This window comes from Trichechus manatus, unplaced genomic scaffold (assembly GCF_000243295.1).
Source record: "Trichechus manatus latirostris isolate Lorelei unplaced genomic scaffold, TriManLat1.0 scaffold00144, whole genome shotgun sequence".
NCBI lineage: Eukaryota > Metazoa > Chordata > Mammalia > Sirenia > Trichechidae > Trichechus > Trichechus manatus.
In genome coordinates, this window is record NW_004444080.1 from 3,288,150 (window position 1) to 3,313,710 (window position 25,561).

At 36.8% G+C, this 25,561-nt stretch overlaps 1 protein-coding gene across 2 annotated transcripts in view; it reads right to left on the reverse strand.

Annotated features, from left to right (window-relative positions):
- Positions 1-25,561, reverse strand: part of OLFM3 (olfactomedin 3) — a 48,991-nt gene that overhangs the window by 16,027 nt on the left and 7,403 nt on the right. For both annotated transcript variants that reach the window (XM_004385730.1, XM_012558197.1), the window contains 3 exons: positions 17,508-17,654; positions 10,614-10,769; positions 7,578-7,797 (listed from right to left, as the gene is read on the reverse strand). In XM_004385730.1, the coding sequence (XP_004385787.1) occupies positions 7,578-7,797; positions 10,614-10,769; positions 17,508-17,654 (523 nt within the window). The remainder of the gene's footprint in view (positions 1-7,577; positions 7,798-10,613; positions 10,770-17,507; positions 17,655-25,561) is intronic.

Here is a 25,561-nt window from a genome sequence, read left to right on the forward strand (position 1 = left end):
ATAAACTCCTGGGACTGAAGTGGGGGTCGACTCCTCAGAGTGACCCTCCTGGCCCCACTTCTCTGTAAGAGTTGTGCAGTTGGTTACTGTCTTCGCCGTCCCGATTACCGTCGCCGCTGCGACAGAATCAGACAGGGATGATCCCTGACTTCTCAGAGCACAGACAACTCATCTATAAGTGAGTAAAAAAAAAAAAAAAAAACAGTTATTGTCTAGTGGACTCTGACTCATGGCGACCCATGTGTGTCAGAGTAGAACTGTGCTCCACAAGGTTTTTAATGGCTTATTTTTCAGAAGTATATCGTCAGGCCTCTTCTGAGGTGACTCTGGGTGGACTTGAACCCTCAACTTTTCAGTTAACAACTGAGCTCTTTAACTGTTTGCACCACTGAGGGACTCCCATAAGTGGGTAAAGATTAAAAAAAGAAAAAGAAAAAAAAAAAGCAAATGAGCATTTTCTGTAAAATGTGCTACGTGTCATGGGAGAAGGAGTGGAGGGGTGTGGGCACACATGCCAGGGGAATTCAGTCACGTTCAGGAGCAATCAGGGAAAGCTCCTCACAAGAGCTGGTGTCTGATATGTAAAATAAAATTCAAAAAAAGTTAGAATTTGACTAGGTAATATGGGGAGGAACAGTGTTCCATGAAGGGAAGATCAGGTTCAATGTCCAGGTGATGAAGAAAGCATGCACAATTGAATAACTGAAAGATCAGAATGAGCGAAGTTTAGAGTGAGTGCATGGTGGGAACTTGAGAAAAAAAGGGCTGGAGAGGTAGGCAAGGTCCCCGTCATCAAGAGTTGTGTAAATGCTTCAAAGTTGTGAAGATTTAATTTTAAAGATAAACCACTCAAGAATTTTAAAGACAGGTGTAATATATTTAGATTTGCCTTTGGGAAAGGTTGCTCTCAATACCTTGTGTGGTGGACAGAGCATGACTTCAGGTAGGCAAGTGGTTAGGCCATTGTAATAATCCAGTCGATTAATGATGATTGGGGTGGTGGAAATGAGGATGCAGAAAAGAGGATGGGTTTTCTAGAGAAGTGAGAGGGGGAAAAAGACGCAGTGATTGGACAGGGGAGTGGCATTCAGGGAATAATCAGGAATAACTCTCTGGTTCTTCGCAGTTGGGTGGATGGTGGTTCTATTCACCAGCTTAAACTTATTGATTTGTCTAGGGAATTTCTCTATTATTGTACGTACTCCATAAAAGACATCACACAGGAGGAAGAGAGCTCAGTCTTTGAACTCAGAAGAACATAGGTGTGAATATTTGAATCTTGCCTCCAACAAGTACCTTAGGCAAGTTAACTTCAACTGAGATTGGTTTTCAATAAACTGCCAATAATAAAGCCTGACCCAGAGTCGTTGCATAGATTAGAACTAACACATGTAAAATAGCTGGCGCAGTGCCTGTCAGACAGTAGGAATTGCATGTTACTGCAGTTATCTACTTATGTGCTTGTTGGTCTTGCTAAAATGCAAACTTTTTGACAGTATAGAGAGGCTGTTTCCTATTCATCTTTGTATCTCCAAGTACCTAGCAAAGTGCCAGCACCCATTAGATAGTCAATAAATATTTGCTGAACGTGTAAATAAGATGATTACCACACAGATTATTCAATTTGCCTTTTACAAACTAATTTGGCGTAAACATGATAAAGAGAGTAAGACCAAGTCACATTATTTGTAACACCTCAAGTTTCTAAATGTTATTGATACTTCTATTAATCATGAAGCCTCAGAATGATTTGTGTTAATAGAAAGATGCATCTGGTGATTCACTACGTGGCACCAAACCATTACCCTAAAATAGTCCTAAAATGAGTGGTGATCGGGGAGGGGGTGAAAGAAAGGTGAAAAGTCTGATTATAATCGACATTACAGATCTATTGGTGATCTCAAGAGGGGTGTGAGAGTTTTAACCATGATTTTGTAGTCTAATTCTCATGTGCACATAATTATATTCTGTGTGTCTAGGAGTGTGATATGATATAATTAAACACAGGGGACTTTTTTTTTTAATCGGTCTCTCACAGGAGAAAATTAAGAGCTTAGGAAAGAGCACTACTATATTTCATTCAGACCACTAGGGTGCATTGCTGTGGAAGCCTTTTTCTAATTTCTATTTTTGCCAAACCTTTAATTCTCTAGTAGAAACAAGCTAACTGGTGCCCCAGTGGTCTCAATGACTTGTTGTTTCCCTTAGCACCTTACTTACTATTTCAGAGTAACTTAGACCTCACAGGCAATGAGGCTAGTTTGTTTTTTAGTATCTTAAAATTTGTAGGATGTACACTGTGACATTTTACCTACAAGTAAATCCACTGAAGAGGCAAATGCATTCATCATTGCTGCAATTTTATTCTGTTTCTCCCCAGTCCATTTCTACCTTCTGCTAATTGGCTGTGTGTGTTGCAAGGCTTCTGTGGATAGTGAAGATGCCATTGATGAATGAGTCTTCTTGTTCCTTTTATGAGATTGCTGATACCGCAATTATCCCATGTCCCACTCTAGGTCTGAGCAGCATTAAGCAACTGGATTTTAGATATGTTTGGAACATTGAGCCACAGATTTTTTTTCTCTACCCTTCCTGTCTGTAGGGTCCTTGGGTGGCACCAATTGTTTGAGCTTGTTTACTAACCTAAAGATTGGCAGTTCAAACCCACCCAGCAGTACCACAGAAGAAAGGTTTAGCAATCTGCTTCCATAAAGATAACGGCCAAGAAATCCCTATGGAGAAGTTCTACCCTGTGACCCATGGAGTCACCATGAATCAGAATGGAGTCGATGGCAATGGGTTCCTGTCAATGGTCCTGATGTTAATTAACATCTATTTTCTCACCTGAGCCCATGATATTTGATATTTTTATATTAGGGCACTTATTTATGAGATAATACTAAGCATAGAGTTTAAAGGGTTCTCAAAGATATTTGGGCCAACCTGTATTTACCAGTTCCTAGGAAGGAAGAATAGTAAGTAAAGTGTTAACCAAAGTATAACCTAGTGCCACACTCAAAATTATATATTTGATTTCTTCTGCAACTGTATATGTCTTATCAGACATTCTCATTCAAATTGGAGTGGGTTTTTTTTTAATGAAAAATGTTAAGATTTATTTACTTATACTTTCAGTGACCATGTGGATTTATACTTCATTTTATTAGGACTGCATGTCTCTGCCTGGACATGTTTTTTACACTGTAATTAAGGGCTGTGGCCCAGATGATAAATATCGTCTCTGCTCAGGAGATGCTTAATAAGAAGTTTTGATTGATTGGCATAAACTTCATATGATAGAGAAAACTATCCAATTCTTAGGACGAAAATGATCAATGAGTTAGATTCATTGAGGCACCGACCTCTCTACCAAGTGAATAGGGAGCTGAGGGCTGCTAATAATCTAGGAAAGAGGTTATGACATGTGAGAACTATTTTCACTTTATAAGATCTAGGGTTGGAATCAACTCAGCAGCAACTAACAACAATAGTGGTAAGGTCATATCATTTAACTTAAATAGCAACCATTTCATTAAATAAGGAAGATAAATACCAGCTTTATTGTCATTTGGTATTTTTATTGGTTACTAGATTCTATGTTTTTGATTAGTCAAAATAAAAACTGAATATTTATTAATTAATGCAGTTTATTTGAAAAATCATTTTAAAACTTGTAGTCTATAAGGAAAAATTTATTTAAAAGAGTCTTTGATGTTAAAAATATATATAGTGGATCACCAACCAAAGACCTAAGCCCATCAAAGAAACACTAAGAAGAAGGAAAAGGATGAATTCGTGTCCACTTAGATTAACTCCTTTTGTCCCAAATATATTTTTCAGTATTGGAGGAAGTTGTGTGGGAGGAGTTTGTTATATGTAGATTCAGAAGGAAAAAAAATACTGTGGGTTATGAAAGATCTAAGAGGAAATTATTTGAAATTATTGCCAGCTAAGTAAACCCAGATAGAATATATGTTAGTAGTAAAATTCGCTCCTAAAATTGAGAAAATTTGAAGAGTTTTTCAAGTGTTAATCCCTCAAAACTGTAACTGGTACATATTAAGGCTCAATGTCTTTACTAGCTAGAACCATCTCACTGCCTGTCCTTGCTTTAGTAGAGACTATTTTTACATAGCAGAAGAGCCTATGTGCTTGACTTTATTGTGAGATGGTAGAAATAAGAGTGAATTGATTCTCAGGGCCTGGAATGGTTCATCTATAACAAACGGACCTCTTCCAAGGCAAGTGACCATAAATAAAGCCTTACAGAGACCAGTCCTGTGCACTGTCATTTACAGAAAACTTTAACCAGATATTTTGAGCTAATAAAATATGCATTTGGATACTTCTTTGAAACCCCCAAATTAACTTGGGCATTGAGGACACTCAGATGCATAATTCTTGGTTTATGGTGGCATTCTTAACTTGTTTGGTGGAGACATCATCTGTCAAGCTACGTAAGTAATACGTGCGTTGAACTAAAGGTACCGTATTTTTACACAAATAATGGGCGCCTTCAGCGTTTGTTTGCCAGCTGTGCCTTACCCCCACGAGGTACCCTTACAAGTGCCACTATGCCACTCCTCTTCCACATGTTGCTGTAAAAAAAAAAATAGTATAGCACACTTAGAAAATACCTCACAGGGTGAGGGCGCTGCTGGCAAACAAATGCAGAGGGTGAGCATTATATTCATAAAAAATATTGTATTTATTGATTTAAAAAATAAAGTAGAAGATCAGAATTTCTTTATGTCAGTAATGTTTACCTATTATATGTCAATAAACTTCACAACTTGAATATAAAAACAAAGCATATAAAGGAAGTGTATAACTGCTATGCCAAATCAATAGCTCCTGCCTTGCTTATTCTTAACCACTTCTATGCTATTTCAACTTAAATATTATGTGGCTAAAAGGAAGCATTTTTTTACAATAAAAACATTTTCCTCACCATTTGAAATGGCTAACTTTTGCTCTGTTGAAAAGTTTAGAAATCATTACTATCACTCCTTATAGAAGTAATTTATTCAGCAAATATTTATTGAGTAATGTTTCTTTGCCAGCCATTTTTCTGGTCATTGGAATATACAACATTTAGAGTGAACAAAACAGCCATTGTTCTTGCCGTCATGGAACAAAAGTCTAGCAAGAGAGACATTCAATTACACACGCAATGATAATGAAACATAGAAAGTCCTATCATTGGTGGAATACCAGGGCTTTGGCAGCATCTAGCAGACCAGTCTGGGAGGGCAATGAAGGTTCTGACAAGACATAACATTTGAACTGAGACCAGAAGAATGAATAGGAGTCAGTCATATGTGATAGGTAAAAGTGTGTTGATAGAGATCAGGTGAGTAGGGGAAAGAATATTTCAAAAGAAGGAATAAATAGCGCCTCATAATGGCCCTGTGGTAAGAAAGTATAGAACACACGTGACGAGGATATAGCATGTGAGGGAGGAAGTGGCAGGACTTAAGACTGGAGACTGTATTCTCTAGGACACAGAGAATCCACTGGAGATTTTAGGCAGATCAACATAATCGCAGATTTATACTTCACAAAATTCTTTCTGCAATAATTTGGACGATGAATAGGATAAGGGCAAGAACTGGAGCCACGAAATCTAGATAATTGACTGTTAGAATAACAGCTACAGATGAAAAAATATGGACCCTGCTTAATGAGGAATGAGGAGCTGAGAATTCCTGTACATGTGTTTAGCCTTAGAGTTATGCTATTTCCTTCTGATTAATTTTGTTGAGTTCTCTTGGAAAACCTGGGGTGCCGCAGTGGGGCTCCTGATGTGACAATTCCTCACATTGTTTTGAGGCTGTGATAAATGAATGTCACATTTTGTATTTAGCTCTTTTTTTATCACTTGAATCTCCATAATGCTTTTGAAATTTCATTAAAATTTGATTTAAAAAATTTACATTTATTCACCGAAGTTTTCTTTACTGGAAATTGATTAACCATTCCTTTTCAAATGTGTCAAGTCCTCTTCCAAGCTTATTTCCTATTCCAGAAGAGTTTTTCTTTGCCTTGAGAAAAAACACTTTCTATGGTTATTCAGTTGCCCTTTTTGTCATGTCACTTCATGTCGACAACTAAACTACTATTACTAAATGGACATAAAATCCCTCCTGATTCAACTCATGGTCATTTTGTGTGTGGTGTGTGTGCGGTAACACACACACCACACACACACATATATGTGTGTGTGTATATATATATATATACATATCTATCTATTTAGATAAATTGTCTATCTGTTTGGATAGATAGATAGACAATAGATAGATAGATATCAATATAGATACAGATATTTTGCTGTTTTTGTTAGGTGCTGTCGAGCCGGTTCCGACTCGTAGCAGCCCTATGTAAAAAGGAACGAAACACTGCTCAGTCCTGCACCATCCTCACAATGGTTGCTATGTTTGAGCCCATTGTTGTAGCTACTGTCAATACATATCTATCTCTATCTCTACCTATAACTGTATCTATATTTATACACAGCAAAACCTGTAAGAGCTGGAAATCGATGGGACTGCCTTGTTTTTCTGGGTCTCCCAAGTTTTCTGATTTTGACAAGGTGCAGTCTTACTACTTTTCTATTGATCTCTATGGTGGAAACTATTTGAGTTTTCCTTCTCTGACAGGTTTCTACTTTCGCAGGTTATGCAATATATAACAGATTTCAATCTCAACCATTTTTATGCATACAATTCAGTTCCATTAATTATGTTCACCATGTTGTGCAATCATCACCAGTATCCATTTCCAAATTTTGTCAGCACCCTTACCAGAAACTCAGTGTTATTTTGTATTTAAGTTGTAGACTAGTCCCATGATGACCTCAATTGAATAATTAGCCCATGGATGCAATGGAATAGTGTGTAAGCTCAGACGAGATTGAACCATAAATTTTAGAAGGCAAGATCCAGAGTCCGGAAGCCATGTAATATGATGGGCCTTTTGAAGAGTGGGGAATACCTATTTGAGTAGAAGCCTCCTTTTTTCTTTCTTAAGTCTGTCAGAGCTCCAGTTCTGACACACATCGGGTCGCACTGAGTTGGAATCAACTTGACAGCAGTTGGTTGGTTGGTTGTCAGAACAGCTGATGATAACTGTGCATAGTGAAGGAATAGTTTTGGTTTGTTTTAATTATTCTGTTTCACATTTGGTCCCAGGGTAACTTCCTTTGTAGCCTCTGGCTTTCTCCTCTATCAAAATTGCCACCCCTCCCCTACAGCCAGGCAATGATTGACCATCACATATTATATGTCTGTAGTAAAACTTATTTCCATTAGCGTAGCTAATAGAATTAGCCACCAAATAGAATTTCAAGCCATCATGGTAACACAGTGCTCTGAAAATCAGGCAGTGGTTAATCAAATAATATTGAGTACCCAGATACGCTCAAGTCATTAAGAAACACTTTCCACTTAGAAAGCAGGCAGCGGCTTTCCTACAATTAGGTACTTTATGACTATCTGCAAAACATTAGAATGCAGTTTTCATTGAAACTACTAAAAAACACAACTTAGAAAGACAAATGAAGTTGTTCTACTTACTTAGCTTTTTCATGCAGTCACGAAGTCTGGTTTCCAAACTAAGTACCCTTTGATGTAGCTCCTCATAATCGTAGGCCCCTATTTCCTCCTGAATCCCAGTGAGAACAGCTGACAGATTCCGAATCTCCTCCTTGAACTGAGTGATAAGCTTGGCATCTGTTTTGTACTGTTCCAGTACAGGGATCAAGGGCTGGAGCTCATCCATCTTCTCTTTCAACTCCTGTGAAAAGCAGCCAATTGTTCCTGAGAGTCATTTAAAACAGATCAAGCAGCTACATTCTGTTGAATATGATACTTAAAGGAGATTATTAAAATAGCTTCAAAAATTCTTTGTTGATTTTTGAAATTAAGGATTTTGTGAAAATGTAAGCAGCCACATGATCATTAGTAGTAAATTCATTTATCTCAGCTTGTCAATACAAGAACCTCTCTTTAAATGGTTATATGCTTTTCTGTAGAACAAATTGATCCTTATCATAATTAGAAAAACTTCCAGTGGTAGCAATTATGGGTTTATGTATTATCTCACTTTCTGGTAGCTTTTTATAAAGTGAACAATACATTATTTAGTCAGGAGACATAAGCAGTGTTCATCATCTAACTATGAATGAAGTTTGAATGAAGTTATTGAAAACAGGTCAAATGTCCTGTGTCTGTTTAGTTAACTTTAATTATGTATCTGCTAATTATCCATGTTATAGGGGTACTTACAGGAAATTACAAATCCTGGGCCAGCTTTTCTCTGACAGAATTTTTCCCCATCGTGGTCATCTTCCACTTGAGCCTTTCTTTGTACAATTGCTCAGGTATTCCTCCTCTCTTTAATATCTGTCTTACCACAACATCATTAGGAAGGTACCCTCAGCAAGTATGATACCTCATGCAGAGCCTCCCAGAGCTCAGAGAAATATATGATACTGTTTACCTATTTAAATTATTCTCCACACTCGGACTCTCTTTACCTTAGTATAGATAATTTAGAGGTCACAGGAATGTAGAGTTGTTTAACACTTTCGGGGACCAACGTGCTTATAGTTTATATTTCAGAAGGGCCGGTTACACAGAGTTGTTTGAAATTGAAACATTGATTTTCGTCAAGAGAACCAGAAGCTTCTGTTGCCAAAGCAGTGTCCCCCATCCCTAGCCATCACAGGACTGAGCCACACCTGCAGGTTCACCTACAGTTTTTAAAAGTGGCGAAGTGGTAGGGTCAATGAAAATATTTTCTGAGTTTGATTCAATTGTGAATTTGTTGCAGATGATATAATTTCTGGAAAGAGCTGTCACTATTATGATCATTTTAAGAATAATCCATAGATGCTGTCAGAAACCATGCTGTACACTGACTAATTTAAGGAGCTGAAAATTGCATTTTTAAATTACATTTAGAAGATGTTATTACTGTAAATGCATTAAAATACCAAGAGCTCCCATTGCTGCCCTGATTTACGGGCTTATGTTTCTTGTGGGGAAATTTCTACTTGCTCTCTAAGTTCAGGATTCGTTGAATGTGCATGGTGAATAGGAGATTGAAGAGAGCCTTAATAATGAGAAAGATTCATAAGTATCACAGTCAAAAGGCAGAATTGCAGAACTTTGCTCATTTTGGTGGCTCATTTTGAAATAAACTTATTAGTCTGAGCATCTTGTGGCATCCCTAAAGGAAGACACAATTGCTTCATTAGGATTATAGTGAGAATAGTTCTGTTGGTATCATTTGCTGATATAACCACTGTCACAGTGAAAGATTTTACATTCTGTTATGGACATACTGGTGTCTCTGAGTGGCATAAACAGTTAAGCACTTGGATACTGACTGAAAGGTTGGCAGTTCATAATCCACCCAGAGGCACCTCAGAAGAAAGGCATGGCGATCTACTTTTGAAAGATCACAGTCACTGAAAACCCTGTGAAGTGTAGTTCTACCCTGAAACACACGGGGTCTTCATGAATCAAAACCACTCAAGGATAACTTTTGTTGTTGTTGTTATGGGCATACTGAAAAGAGAGCAATTGAATGTTAAAATTTTGGTGGCTTTTTTTTTTTCCCAGAATACATTTTTTGATCTTTTCAAAAATTTATAATTTGATAATTGACGATCAATGATGAAGCTTTGGAAACTTGTCAGAGAGCAGTGGAAAGTCCAACCAATGCACATATCAAATACTCAAAAGGTTAAAGTAGGATGACATAGATCTGTGCTTGCTAACTCCCTCTAGAATTTCACTTTCTGGTATGTTACTCTCACAGCAAAGGCTGTAGTTACAATACCTTGCACAACACAGATCTCTTTATATAAGAATAACAGTCTCAAGTATGATAGCTAGAAAAGCTTTCCATCTTAAAGAATGTAGAAAACAAAACCTGCTTAGCGGTGTTTTATAAATTATAAAGTGCTCAGCCTTTGTAAACAGATTATTCCTTTTTAACGGAAGTTCAAATGACATTATCAGAATCAGATTTTTTTTTAAATCCTTGATGCTGTCATACATAGTTAATAAAAGTCTACGTAGAAAGCTTAAAAGCAATATTTCCCTATTTTCAGTGTTTCTAGACCATTGCTACTATAAACTACTTAAAATCTAAATCTAGAAAAGGACTTCATTTGTATGAAATTATGAAAACAACCCTCTTTTTACATGCTGATATTGGTCATATTACTGCATCTTTTAATAACTTACATCTTCTCTATTTCTCCTCATATTACCAGGACATAAAATCATCAGAAAAACTTTGATAATTGAATTATTAATTTTCCTTGGAATTTCCCTTTTCCGTAAACACTGTGGTGCCTACACGTCTATCTAAAAATTCCATCTCACTCTGGAAGGATGAGGATCTTTTTATAGCAAATTGTCTATGAACGCTGACCAGCTAATGGTCAGTTTCAGCGGATAGATGATTGATGTCCCCAGTGAGTCTTTAACCTTGCATATACAGGTCCATGCACAGTTATTTCTAGCTGAGTGCTCCGCTAGCTGTCCATCACACTCAGCGTCTCATTGGACTGACAAGATTGCAGAAGTTAAACCTACTTGAAAATGCTTGGTCATTAGTGTCTTCCGATCATCTTCAATCTGCCGAAACTTGGCCTTTAGCCCTTTCATTTGCGTTTCCATTTTTAAAACATATTGGAAATCTCTCTGAGTTCTCAAGTTTAAGACTTCAATAGACTGGGACATGTTCTGAACCTGTTAAACAAGAACATTGGATGTACATTATTGTTAGTTTACCATTATATGCAATTACTTCGGAAGGAATAAAAATGACATTAACATAAAGAACTAGAAATGCCAAATCCATAACTGCCTTCCTGCACTACACACTTTCAGGACAATTCTTTGAGATAAGCTTTCAGAAAATTCAGCAACAGAAAATTATATTAGGCAGGAAATAATAAAAAGGGTATTCTAGTATTAGAAATGACTGAATATAAACAAGAATTTAATACATAAGGAAAATAAATTTTAAAAAGAGGATTTTCATTCTAGGGCTTTGTAAGCTTACAATGTCCCAACCCATTAAATGTCAAAATAAGTTACTTCTTTAAGTACTAACTCTGACTTCTTCAAGATATGGGATGCTTAGCAATTGTGGATGGTAGTGAAGTGTCAAACAAACCTACATGTACTCATTCCAGTGTAGTTTCTTCATGATGGGTGTAAATACTCCCTGGAGTGAGACTGAATTAACCAAGATGAACGTGGCAGTGCTGGGACACATCTTAAATCGAAGACCATACTGTTTAAGGAAACTTAAAAATGGCCACTCTATCAGATGCTTGGTAAATAGGCATTAAGCACATGTTAAGCTGATGGTACCATCTCAGGTCTGTTGAGCCCTGGGCGATTTAGAAGTAGCAAACAGGTGATCTATAAAGCATATAAAAATGAGAGGGAAGGAAGAATAGTCTAATTTTTGTGGCAGAAAAATTCGGGAAACAAAGTGAAAACCTCTAGCAGTGGGGTGGGGGGAGGTTATTGGATGAATTGAAAAGTGAGATGTCAATAAACTGTTGTAAAGAATAAAATAGATCCTATACCACGGCTACTGAAAGTGTTGTCTACGAAACAACAAATTTGGCTTCACCTGAGAGTTTGTCAGAAATGCAAAATCTCAGCCCTGCCCCAGAGCCACTGAATCAGAATCTGCATTTTAACAAAATCCCCAAGTGATTCTTAGGCCTATTAAAGTCTGAGAAGCACTGCTTTCTCCACATGGAGGGATTTCCATAATCTATTATTAAGTGAGAAAAGAAAAATATAAAGAACTGTAGCTAATTTGATCCTTTTATTATAAATCAAAGACTGACACATGCATTTGTACATATGTGTGTGTGTATATATGTGTGTATATGGGTGCATGTGTAAAAGAAAATGGAATATATAAGTAAAAATTATGGAGAAAGGTATAGGAGGATTAAATGAATACATAGTAAGCTGTTAATACTAGTTTTCAGGGTGAAGGGTGAGGTGTGGAGAGAGAAGAGAGGTAAGAAAACAAATATTGCAGGAAAGCGTCTCTGGTAAATATATGTAAATCTACATGCATAGAATTATACATTTTATATGCATAAATAGATACATCAAAGCATGGCCACCAAAAAAAAAAAAATGGTGGTGGGATTTCAGGTGAGTTTTACTTTGTTTCATATATTTTAATGCATTATTCACATTATTTTACAATGAACATGTATTATTTATGTAATCAGTAAAAAGTTATATTAACTGAAAAAATGTGAATTACTAATAAGGAGAGGATGATTTATTCCGAAACAAATTTTGTCATTAAGTTAAGCACAAAGCTTAGAGGGCCAGCCAGCTATAAAGAACCCCTGGTTGATTCTTTCCTAGAAATGAAACATTCAGAAAAGGCAGTGAGTGAGTTCTGCTGCCTTGGCCTGCCTCAGTTCCTCCACTTCTCTTACCAGACAAGGTCATATTTCTCTTGTTTATTTCTCTTTGCTGTCTTGATCCATAGTCCTGCTGTACATAATCCTGTCTTTTCAGGACATATCACAGTCTGATTTGTATTAAAACTAATTATGCAATATGTATGTTGGGCGGGGGCAGAGAAGTGACTATCCCTTCATGAGCTCCACGAGGTTAGAGCCGTGTCTTATTCATCTTTTATTTCCAAGACTGTACAAAAACAAGCACAGCATAAGTGCTCAATAAATATCTATCGAGTAAAATTATCTTTGTTATCCAATAGTAGTAATGAGTAATTAGAATTTTAATCTTTTAAGGGGCGTTTCCCCTATCTACTGGCTATCAAATATTTCTTAATTTACTATCATTCCTGCATTTGGAAAGCTTAATTTTTTTAACTTTAGTGCAGTCCAAAATTACTGAGAAAACATTGAAAGCATGGTAACTGTATATTGGATAGATGCATGCTTTCAAACAATTTTCTAACTTCATTTATGGTTAAACGTGAATAAAGAAAAGCCATTTACGTTAAAGAAATTGTCTACGCATTTGAATACGGGCATTTATCTATGAAAGCACCTATCCTCAGTGTGGCCAACATTCTCCTAGGAATTACCATGTGCCCATGCAGAGTTCAGACAATTAGAAAATGATAAGCAAGATATTCTGGGTAAAGCTCAAACAACCTCTCTTTCTCTTTTTTTTTCTTTTGCATCCGAGTCACCCTACTAAGTTAATTTTCAATTTTATTTGTGTTGCGGGAAAATGAACTAAAACAATTTTTGCTGAGACTTGATTGTGACCTTCTATATTGCAGAATCATGTGTAATTATAAGAGCTACATTTGGGGTAATGGCCGGAGACAGGGCTGTCTAATTGGAAAGAATTTGGCTCTGGGTTCCCTTTTGCTCTTCCTGCTGGCTCTGCATGGAATTATTTAGTTTCCCACTGGTCATGGAGAACCAGAGCATCAGTTTTATCCTTGCATGTCCTGATAATACACTAGACTGGATAACCACATTAACACTTGTAGAAAGGAGACCTGTCTGCTATGGTTCCTCTGTTACTCTGTGTCTGATTGATGTTCTGAATTTCAGCTTTCCGTAGGTGTCCTTGTACATAGACCCTCTCTATGTAGTATGACAAGTTCATTGTCCCCCTTCACTGAAAATTTATTTGAATCCTTTATTTAATCTGGTTCTTTACATAAATGAAATGACTGAGGCCTTTCTGAAGTCAAACTCAAACTCAAGTTAAACCTAGATTTTCATTCTCATTCATAATTGGTGTGGAGGTTATTTAAAAAACAAGTTTCATGGCCCAGTATGTTTGGATAGCATTGATTTTAACAAAAATAAACACTTTTTTTTTTTTTTTTTTAACTATAGGACTTCTCAGAACTTTTAATATTAAATTGTGTGTTGGAAGTCTCCAAGAGTGAATTATCATGTACAGAGTTTTCAAACTTATTTTATTGGTGAGAATGTTGCCAGAATTCTATTCTGAAAATCACACTTTTGGAAATACTGACCTAGATAGTGCAGGGTATAGTCAACTATACAGAGAAGTTGCATAACCAACAAACGAATTTTTTTAAGGTGAACAACTTTAGTTTCAATATATTAAAACCTAGAATATCATGAAACCAGTTATATTTTTCTAATATACTTTAACATAAATTTTGGTTAAGATGTTTGACAGTGTGTCATTTAAATAAGTTTTGGTCCCACCAGTGGTATTCTGGATGACACTGGCACGATGTTGAGAAAATGGTGATTGGAATGAGGCTGATCCACAACCTACTGACTTGAGTAACATTGGAAAGTGTTTTAACCTCAAAAAAAAACACCAGTTTCCTTTCTATCAACTTAGAAAGAGCATTGGCTCCATTGTGAGAATTGAATCGAGGTGATAAGATTATAATAGATATGACTTATTATTATTAATATTAGTCTTATTAATAGTATTCTCTTATTATATGACTAAGGTCTCTGGGTAGCGCAAGCAGTTTATGCTCAACTACTAACCTAAAGGTTAGTGGTTTGAGTTCACCCTGTGGTGCCTTTTGTAAAGATTACAGACAAGAAAATTCTATAGATTAGGAGCAGTTCTACTCTGTAACGCATGGTAAGCCATGAGTTGGGATCGACTCAACAGCAATAAGTTTGGTTTTTGGATTATATGACTAAATCAATCCTTTGGTTAACAGTGAATGAGCTGTTTAAAGGTCACACCCCTGTCTGCCATCTAACCAGGTGCCATGAGTTGATTTTGACTCATGGCGACCCCATGTGTGTTAGAGTAGAACCCCATAGGGTTTTCAATGACTGATTTGTTGTAGATGGCCGGTCCTTTCTTTTGAAGCACCTCTGGATAGACTTGAATGGACAACCTTTTGGTTAGCAGCCTAGCGTGTGAACCATCTGTATTACCCAGGGACGCTTGCCATCTGCTATCTTTGATACATGTGAAACTATAGAGAAATCAGCAAGGAACTGGCTCAGTCTGAATATAGAATGCTTGTTTCAGATGTCTTTTATTTGGATCAGTGCAGTAAATCAATGCTACTTACTTCCTTTTAGGCACTGTAGAGTGTTATACCAAGTTTACTATTCCCTGTTGACCTTGCACTACCAAACAGTAAATTTGGTAAATCTAAGTTGTGGTGGCCTTGATGTTGTTCGTACATTTTATTTTACTTTTGTCTTTTAGTTTATTAATGGATTTTTAAAGGTATTTTTGCTTGAATAACTTTAAAACCTTCAAACACATTACACATTGGACATGGTGCTCATGTTAATTTCTATGGTTGCTTTCAACCAACTTCCTGGTTGTACTTTTTGTCTTATTCATCCTTCACTTAATTATTTGCTTTATCAGAGTGCTGGAATATATTTCACTTTGGACCTGAAGAGGGTATTAGCCATTTCCTAAAATTCATGATTCATTTGAATTTTTCTAATTGATTTTTGAAGAACTGTCTGAGTCTCTGCGTGTGTATATACGCTGTGCTATACTGAAAACAGTAACACAAGTAATAGTGTCTAAGAAAATGTTTCTTATCATAGTTGATGTAGAAAAAAAGATAATTCTGCATGGAATATAAGAGTGGAACAGAAAGTCAGTAATCTGAAGGGAAATGCAATTTAATAAAAAAGTAAACTTGGAGTTAAAAGATTAAATATTATTACTAAACAAAACTAATTTTCCTAGTAACCAAACAAACTCTATATAATATATTTTTTTCATAGAAATAATGAAAATCAAGATTGGAAAACAATACTCAGGAATAAGTAAAATTACTTGATTTCTAACAGCACATTAGCTAGAGTCATTCAATTTTAATGAAAAGAACATATGCTGTCGTCTAGGGGACAGATACTGAAGGAGCAAGGAGGATGGGATCTCATCATAAAAAGAGGCTTAAGAAGAGAGAGCCAATAGGTGATATATAAACAGATGATCCTTGTATAAAAACATAAAATAAAGGCCTCTTAAAATCTTAGAACATCATTAGACTTCCAAATAATGTACACGGAGACAACTTATTTTCATTATATGGCAGTAGATGGAAGTTACTATGGCTAGACTTGAAATTGTGTAAATGAGGAGTTTCTGTCTGAACAATGCTTTAATTTTTCTGGCTTCTCTTAATTTCCCCATAAAAAGTTCCTGTTCAATACCATAATTGTGTAGATGATCACAGAAATGACCTTGCACAGAAAGAATTGTTGAATATGATGTCTTCTGAAAACACATACTACCTAACTTACCTTATTATCCCTGATGCTATTTAAAATTCAAACATGTTGTCATCCCTCCATCAATCTGGCCATCCCAGCTGTCCTAATATATTCAAAGCCCAGCACAGTGAAAGTCTGAATGGGGATAATTGAAAGCACCATTCATTCGTTTTTTTTTTTACCCCAAACTAACATAAATAACCTTTCATGAGCTGACTTTCATCTGTAAAAGAGAACAAATCAAGGGCATTCTCTGTTTGATTGTTATGGATCCGGCTTGAGTAAATTACATAGAGAGAATGCTATTGAAAGAAATTGAAGAGCTTAATGTTCAAAGGAATGACTTAGAGAATGATGATAAATAGTTGGAATTATTCATTATCTGTCCAAATAGCTTGCATATTGCATGCCTTTATTTTAACTTCCTTGCAAGGTTGTTAATGGGATCCAGAAAGTATGAGCTCAAAGAGCCAAGTGCAAGCCTCAGAGTTGAGGATGAATTTCTGACATCAGGATAAGACTTCTTGCTTTTTTAAAAATTTTTCCCTATGGAGGATGAATATTCAGATATACTCTAGAGAGTCAATCTTAAGAACGAAAAGTTGGGGATAATAAACAATCACATAAATAGAATAACATAGTAGGAAGCTTGACATAGCCCTTTGAAGAAATATGAGGAAACTTATTTGAGAAAGGAACAAAAATCAGAGGGATCATATATATTTTCTTTACAGAATTTTTTTTTTAATTTTCTTTTTATTATACTTTAGGTGAAAGTTTACAGAACAAATAGTTTCTCATTAAACAGTCAGTACACGTATTGTTTTATGACATTGGTTAACAACCCCACAACATGTCAACACACTCCCTTCTCGGCCTTGGAGGACCTTCGTCTTTTTTTGGTGAAAATATACATAGCCAAAGATAAACCATTTCAAAAATTTCTACATGTACAATTCAGTAACCTTGAGTAAGTTCTTCCAGTGGTGCTGCTATTCTAACTTTAGATGAAGGTTAACGGAACAAAATAGTTTTTCATTAAACGGTTAGTACACGTATTGCCCTATGACAATGGTTAAGAACCCCACTACATGTCAACACTGTCCTTACTCAACCTTGGGTTCCCTATCACCAGCTTTCCTGACCCCTTCTGCCTTCTAGTCCATGTCCCTGGACTGCTGTGCCTCATAGAATTTTTTTTTAAAGAATGGTAAATGTCAATAGAAATATGCACAGAGACCACAAGAACACCTACCTTTTCCAGCAGCTGGCGGAGCTGCCTGCTTTTGGCATCCCGGGAACAAAGGTTCTGTTCTGGAGCAACCACGGTGCAAATGCATCGTCCATCGGGATCCTGTGCTGAACTGTAGACTTGCCACCCTTCTTTGGGGCTAATCTGAGTCTGAGGAAAACAACAGTAAACACACAAACCACAGACCTCTGTTATAGGATGAAGAGAATGTGAGTTTGTAGCATTTGAAGCAAAGCTTTCTTGATAGCTACAGTTTGTGTTTTCATTCTATGCAATTTAAACAACTTACTTAGGCAGCACAGCTTCATTCAGTTACACTTTCTTATCATTGTCCAGAAGGAGAATCTTTGTCTTTCACACTTTAGATCCCATATTATTAACTGTTTATTGACTTGACACAGCTTCCTAATTTTCTTTGTCATATTTGTCATTTTAAGGCAACTTTAGAAGCATCATGTAACTGCTGAATCACATATGCCCAATCTTTTTACACAAGGTCTGTTAGCCTGGCCTTCCCAACAGTAAATGGTGATTAGTAGTATTTTCTTTTCTGGTTACTGTTTACATATGATATTCTGAAGCAAAGCCCTGTTCCAAGGAGCTTCCCATGTTTTGAAGGCTCAATTATTAATGAAGCTGGAAAGATATCCTATGAAGATATAAGATTAAAATGATTAGATTAGCTCTGTTTTGCAAAGGATGCAGGATCCCAGAGGAATTAAAGAGAGCATTTTGGCCTAGTCTGACAAATTGATCATCCCAAATTACCACTGTGCACATATCACACTACATCCCTAAAACACCTGATCAAAGTGGCATTCGAGATCCAGTGCAGTCTGCCTCCCGTTTGTTTCTAGTCTACCTCCTGTACTTCCCCATAGGAACCTTCTTTACAGCTAAATTGTTCTATGTATGTCTTGCAAACATACCACAATGATTCATGTCTTTGTGTGGTATTCATTTTACTTCTCTTGCTTGGAATGCTTCCTTTACAAGCCTTCGATTTACTCAGACTTTGGCAATTTCTCCCTGTTCTTAAGAATTGTCTGTAATATTCATTAGGCATTTAATATGTACTGTCTACTTGTCTTATGTATGTCTTATTTTAACAATTAGCTTATACCCAAATACTAGAATATTGGCTATTTCTTATTTGTCATATCAAGTGTACTATATCAATTATAAAGATAAGAATCCCTTATTTTGGGGGAGGGGTCTAGTACTTTTTCAGGAATACTGAGCTTGGCACACATATTCTTCACTGTACAAACAGAAGTTGTTGTGGATGCTATGGTGTGCCACCCAGAAAGACACTCATCCCTTCAGCAGTTGGGAGTATTAGCAGCCTAGAATTCTATTGAATCTCTCTTTGGGGATTACCTAGGCTGAAAAATGAAGCCTCGCTGAAGGTCAAGCCCCTTCTCAGGACAGCCTACATCCATTGATCTGCTCTTACAGGATAGAAAAGCCTGGCTCTCTTGCCCCAACTCAGGAAACTTTGTAGAGCCATCCCAGCTCCAGAGTTCCCATTGGGGTTGGCTGAGGACTTTGTCACAGTTCCACCACAAGAAGTCCAAATTCTTCCTCTGCTCAATCTGCTCTTCTTTCCCACCCCCACCACAGGTGTTGTTGCCAAGGCCACCCCCAATAAACCTCCCAAAACTCCTGTATGCTAATCTCAGTTTCAGAGTTTATTTCCTGGAGAAGCTGACCTGCAACAAAGGCATTAAATAACCTCATTCAGCTGATCAATTGCTTGGAATATAATTTATAGTTGACATCTTAGTGAGCCTGAAAGAATCTAATTCCACTCAAATCAATATTCAGCAGACAGACTATGGTTCTTATATGGTAACCAATTCATAACATCATCTTTAATTTTTTTTTTCAGATAAAAATTCCCCTGGTTTATTTTTGGCCCCGAATTTCATTTTCTTGGTTAATTTGCTGGATGCATTTAAAATCCATCTTTCAGAAGGAAAATTGGGGCTACATAAATGTATCTGTGAGTATCATTTTGTTGTGGTCTTTCCTCTAGGTGAAGATATCATGAGGCCTCTAATTTCGTATTACAGAATGTTGCTTTGGGGCCTCAGAAATATATACGATCTAATAACAATTTGGATCTTACTTTAAACCATAGGATAGAGTAAAGACTTTTCAGGGGATCATCAGAAAAAAGCAAGTGAGCAAACAAACAATCAAAATATCTGTAAACAGAATCTAGCTAAAATCAACAAAAAGCTTTGCTGAGTAATCGAATATTTGAGAAAAACATCTAAGAAACATGGTAAAACATAGTCAGAGCTCTGGTTTGGTCAGCTTATCAGAAAGTAAAGTACCTTGGTAGTGTTAGTTTAGCTCTGTGAAGATACATTCATGTAGAAGTGTGATGTCTATAGCTGACTGATATAAGAAATAACTATATGAAGACCATTTTCTTTTGCACGGTAAAAATAAAAGAACTTCGCATTGAAGTAAAAACTTATTTTGCTAGATTCGCTTTTATATGTTCTGTCACCAGATGACATCTATGCTATATAATACACCTCTTTTTTTTTAATCTGTCAGGACTCATATAAAATTACTGCTCATCTACAGTAAGTCAACTTAATTTCTGACATAATTCTTTCCAAATGTTTTTTGATTTGTCTTTTAAGTATTGTTTCAGTTGTCCTATTTTGGAAATTACTTCAAAGTAGCACTATATAAAAGGTTTAAACACAGAAGAAAACATTCTTTGATGGTTACGAGGGTGGGGAAGGAGAGAGAGGGGTATTCACTGACTAGATAATACACAAGAATTATCTTAGATGAAGGGAAGGACAACACACACTACAGGGGAGGTCAGCTCAACTGGACTAAACCAAAGGCTAAGAAGTTTCCAGAATATAATCAAACACTTCAAGTGACAGAGTAGCAGCGGTGAGGGTCTGGGGACCATGGTTTCAGGGGACATCTAGGTCAATTGGCATAACAAAGTTTATTAAGAAAATGTTCTGCATCCCTCTTTGGTGAGTAGCGTCTGGGATGTTAAAAGCTAGTGAGCAGCCATCTAAAGTGCATCAATTGGTTCCAACCCACCTGGAGCAAAGGACAATGCAGAACACCAAAGACACAAGGAAAATATTATCCCAAGAGACAAAGGGACACATAAACCAGAGACTCCATCAGCCTGAGACCATTATAACTAGATGGTGTCTGGCTACCACCAATGACTGCCCTGAAAGGGAACACAACAGAGAGTCCCTGACAGAGCAGGAGAAAAGTGAGGTGCAGAACTCAAATTCACATAAAAAGACCAGACTTCATTGTTTGACTGAGACTGGAGGGATCCCGGAAAACACGGCCCCCTGGACTCTCTGTTAGCCCAAAATTAAAACCATTCCTGAGGCCAACTCTTCAAAGATTAGACTGGACTATGGGACATAAAATGATACTCGTGAAGAATGTGCTTCTTAGCTCAAGTAGATAGATACATGAGACTAAATGGGCAGTTCCTGTCTGGAGGCGAGATAAGAAGGCAGAGACCGTCAGAAGCTGGTTGAAAGGACACGGGAAGTCCGGGGTGGAAAGGAGTATGCCGTCACAGTGTAGGGAGAGGAACTAGGGTCACATAGCAATGTGTGTGTAAATTTTTGTATGAGAAACTAACTTGAATTGTAAACTTTGACTTAAAGAACAATTAAAAAAAAAGTAGAATTAGAGAAATTACATTACAGATATTCATAGGTTTTTTAAGGACCACTGAATGTCTTATATGTGTTGATATCTTTGGCATATATATATATATATATATACACACACACATACATACATATATTTATATGCATACATACATATATGTGCATACATACATATATATGTGCATACATGTATACGTACACATACATACGCACACGCACATATATATACATTTTTTTCCTTTCTTTCCCAAAGGAATGTAAAGGCAGTATTTGTCTGTTATATACAATTTGTCTTACCAGTGCCTAAAACAGTGTCTGGCACTCAGTAGACGTCTGATGAATATTTATTTAATAAGTGAAAGAATAAATGATTATACTAATTTTGTGATATCTAAACCACCTCCCTTTGAATGTGTCTATTTCCACATGGTGCTCACAAAATGCTTTTATTATTAATTATGAAAATCTTCTCTCCCTGTTGCCTTCGAACTGCAGACCTTTTGGTTAGCAGCCGAGCTCTTAATCACTGTGCCACCAGGGCTATTGCCTTATACCAAATCTGTTGCCGCCAAGTCGATTCCGACTCTTAGCAAGCCTATACGACAGAGTAGAGCTGCCCCATAGGGTTTCCAAGAAGCAGTCGGTGGATTTGAACTGCCAACCTTTTGGTTAGCAGCCAAACACTTAACTGCTGTCCCACCAGAGCTCCGTTGCCTTATAGTAGTGTAAAATAATACTAACAATAATAACAGTATTGGTGATGTCAATAATAATGTATAGAACTTACTACATGCCAGGGTACTCTATTAGTACTTTACATTTAGAAACTAATTCAACCTCATAACAACCCTAAGAAATAGGAACTATTATTATTCCCATTTCACAGAAGAGAAAAGTAAGACTTTTAATCTGCCTGAAACATACAGCTTGTACAAGGTAAGGCTGAGATTTGAAGCCAGGTATTATGCTCTAGAATAACATTGTCCAATTGAACCATAATGAGAGCCACATGTATAAATTTCCCAGTAGGCAGATTTGAAAAAAAGTAAAAAGAAACAAGTGAAATTAATTTTAATGATATATTTTATTTAACTCAATATATCCAAAATATTATCATTTCAGTGTGTAATCCATATAAAAATTATTCATGAGATACTTTACATTCTGTTCTATTATTATCATTTTTTAACCTACTAAATCTTTGAAATCCAAGGCACATTTTACACTTATGGCACACCTCAGTTTGGACAAGCCACGTCTCAAGTGCTTGATAAGCCACATGTGGCCTCTATATTGGACAGCTCACCTCTAGAGTTTGTGCTCTGAATCTCTATGCTATGGCCACATCGATAGAACACTGAACATCCAGATAATTGTTTCTAAAGGTCAATCATATGTATATAAGAAAAAAAAAATCTATCCAACAGATGTTACATAGAGAAGGTAATTATTTTGTATCTGAATTTATTTTTCCTGTGAAAATATCAGATGAATCAGTAGGCTTCCTTCTGGCTAAGCTCTGGACTACAGCCTGCATCTAAAATTCTTTAGCCTTCCCTTATCTTTCCTTCTAGCACTTTTAGGATATAGATGATATGAAGTGTCTCCTATGTAATCAGGAGAAGGAGGAGATAAAGTCAGAATCTAGAAAACTAAGGCATTCAATGAATCAGGCTGCACAGGCTCGGCTGAGGAGGGATGAGAGAAGGGCTGAGGATCACTGGGCGAGAGGAGGCGAAGGACAGGGAAATGCATGAAGCCCAGTAGAGTTACCTTGCAAAATTCTCAGTCACGGTCTGGTCTCTTTACCTATAGAGTGGAATGTTTTACTGGGTTAAGGGCAAATTCTCAAAGGGACTGAACAAGGCATACTTCTCTCTCCACGGACACAGTCTGTGGGGTCTTCTGTTTTCAAAATCACAGCAGAACAGATATTACCTCCTGTTTATTCTGTCCCATACCCTAGTTCGTCACTTACCCTAAACCAATACACAGGTGTCTTTGGTCATTTTAAAGGCTTCAGTGATAATTACTACAGGTTGCTGACAGGCATTCAACAATAACCATGAACGACTATTGGGGAAGCTATAAATTATAGAATCAAGAAACTCATAAAGACGTCATAGTCCTTGTCCTTGATCTATAATGAAAAGCAAATGGTGCCAGTCCAATCTTTTCAGTCTCCTCTTTTTAGACAGCTCATGTTGGTGTTATTGTTAGTTGCCACTGAGTCAATTCTGACTCATGGTGATCCCATGTGTGCAGAGTAGAACTACTCTATAGGGTTTTCAATGGCTGTGACCTTTCAGAAGCAGGTTGCTAGGTCTTTCTTCCGAGGTGCCTTTGGGTGGGTTTAAACTGCCAATCTTTGGCAGGTAGTTGAGCGCTTAACCATTTGTGCCACCCAGGGATTCCCTAGATAGTTAATAGATGTCTCTTATGTTGCCTTTTATTTCTGGGTGTTGGACTCATTAACATTCCCCTCCTTTCCATTCCCTCACCCATTCCCTCTAGCACTGATGCCTACATATTCAATTAAAATAGAAAGATGTATTATAAAAATATATAGTGTTAGAATCAGGTAGAATCTTAAAGATTACTACGACATCTTTTTCTTTTTTTTTTTTGTATTAAACAAGAAAAAATACAAAGATTATCTACCAAGTGGCAATAGAAATAGCTTAGCAGAATAGTTTCAGTGATCTAATTAAAGATTTAAGGTGAGTAACAGTATGGGATTAGTATATGCGGATATAGGTCTTGTAGCTTCAGATAGGTTTTTCTAACACTGGACAAAAGTCCCAAATATGTCAGAAACTGAGGCTTGTCACTAGAATAAATTTAGCTTTTTGATAAAGGAGCAGGGGCCACCCGATTATAATATTTAAATATCTTTAGCAGCAGTGCAAACAGTGATTATTAAACCTGGCAGCATTAATATTGATGTTCTCTTGCCAAGTGTTTGGTTAACTAGTGAGAAACTTATGACAGGGAAAGTTGTCAGTTGCTCTCCAGAATGAGGGAAGCAGAGAAGGTGAACAAGGTTTGATGTTCATTTAGAATTCTGCCTGAATTGTCAGCTTAATAAAAGCAAAGACTCCAGCCTTGTTTGTACTTTCAATTGTCTTCCTGTAAAAATCGTTGAGATGAGCCATGACCTTCTCTAGTACAGAGTTAGTCTGAATGATCTAAACTAAAAAAGTCTACTCGTTGGCAGGAAAAAGGTAACTCAAAAGAGAAACAAAGCTAATGTAAAAGAAGAGGGCCTGAGTGTCCTATAGGTTTTGATGGAGACCTCCGTGTCCGGGTCAATGATACATAAAGGCAGCTTTATGAGTGTCTCATGTGCTCCCTTTTAGGGCACCAGTGCTGGCATTGAAAAGAGGATCAAAATAAAACTGAGGCCTCAGGTGGAAGGACATAAATATAAACGGATTTGAATAGCTATGAGAAAAGACCTGCTCTGATTTAAGCTTTAGGGACAATTATTCAGGTGTCAATGAAATTCATGTAATAGTAAAAAAAAAAAACAAACCTATTGCCGTGAAGTCAATGCCGACTCATAGCGACCCTATAGGACACAGTAGAACTGTCCCACAGGGTTTCCAAGGCGCAGCTGATGGATTCTAACTACCGACTCTTTCGTTAGCAGCCGATCTTTTAACCACTGTGCCACCAGGGTTCCCTTGTAATAGTAACAGCAAGCATTCTTGGCAGTTTACATTCATTATTGTCGTTAAGCATCACAATAACCTTGTGGATTCAGTGCTGTTATTCTCCCCATTTTACAGATGAGGAAACTGAGACTTAGAATAAGGAACTTGCTTAAAATCATCCAGGAAGTAATCAGCAAAGCTAGGATTTGTTCTCACACAATCTAATTTCAGAGCCACCACACTGCACCACCAGTTATCTGAAATCCCCCCTCATATAAGGTGACGATAACCCTGGTAGCATCTTCTGAACTTTGGTGAAGCTCGATACTTGGATTTGGAGGGTGTATACAGTTTAATACTACCCAAAACATTGCTAATCACAGTGACTATTGATGCAGTTCTCTTTGAAACGTTTGCATTAATTAGGAGAACTAAATGAACTATTTAAGTGTTTAATATTATGAAACTCACGAAATATTTAAGAATGCTCTAAATAGGAGAATTAAAATGATAATTTTAACAACTGGATTTCAAGTTTGTGTTCTTTGCTTATAATTTAATTACAAAGGTATACTTTATAAATATAAAGCTACAGTATGAGAGTTCCCCCAAAACTTTAGGGGCTTTGTACCATAAAAGAAAGATTCTGAGAGCTGAAGGATAAAAATAAAAATAAATTGTATTTCTATAGGTTTTTCTGTTTATATAATATTTT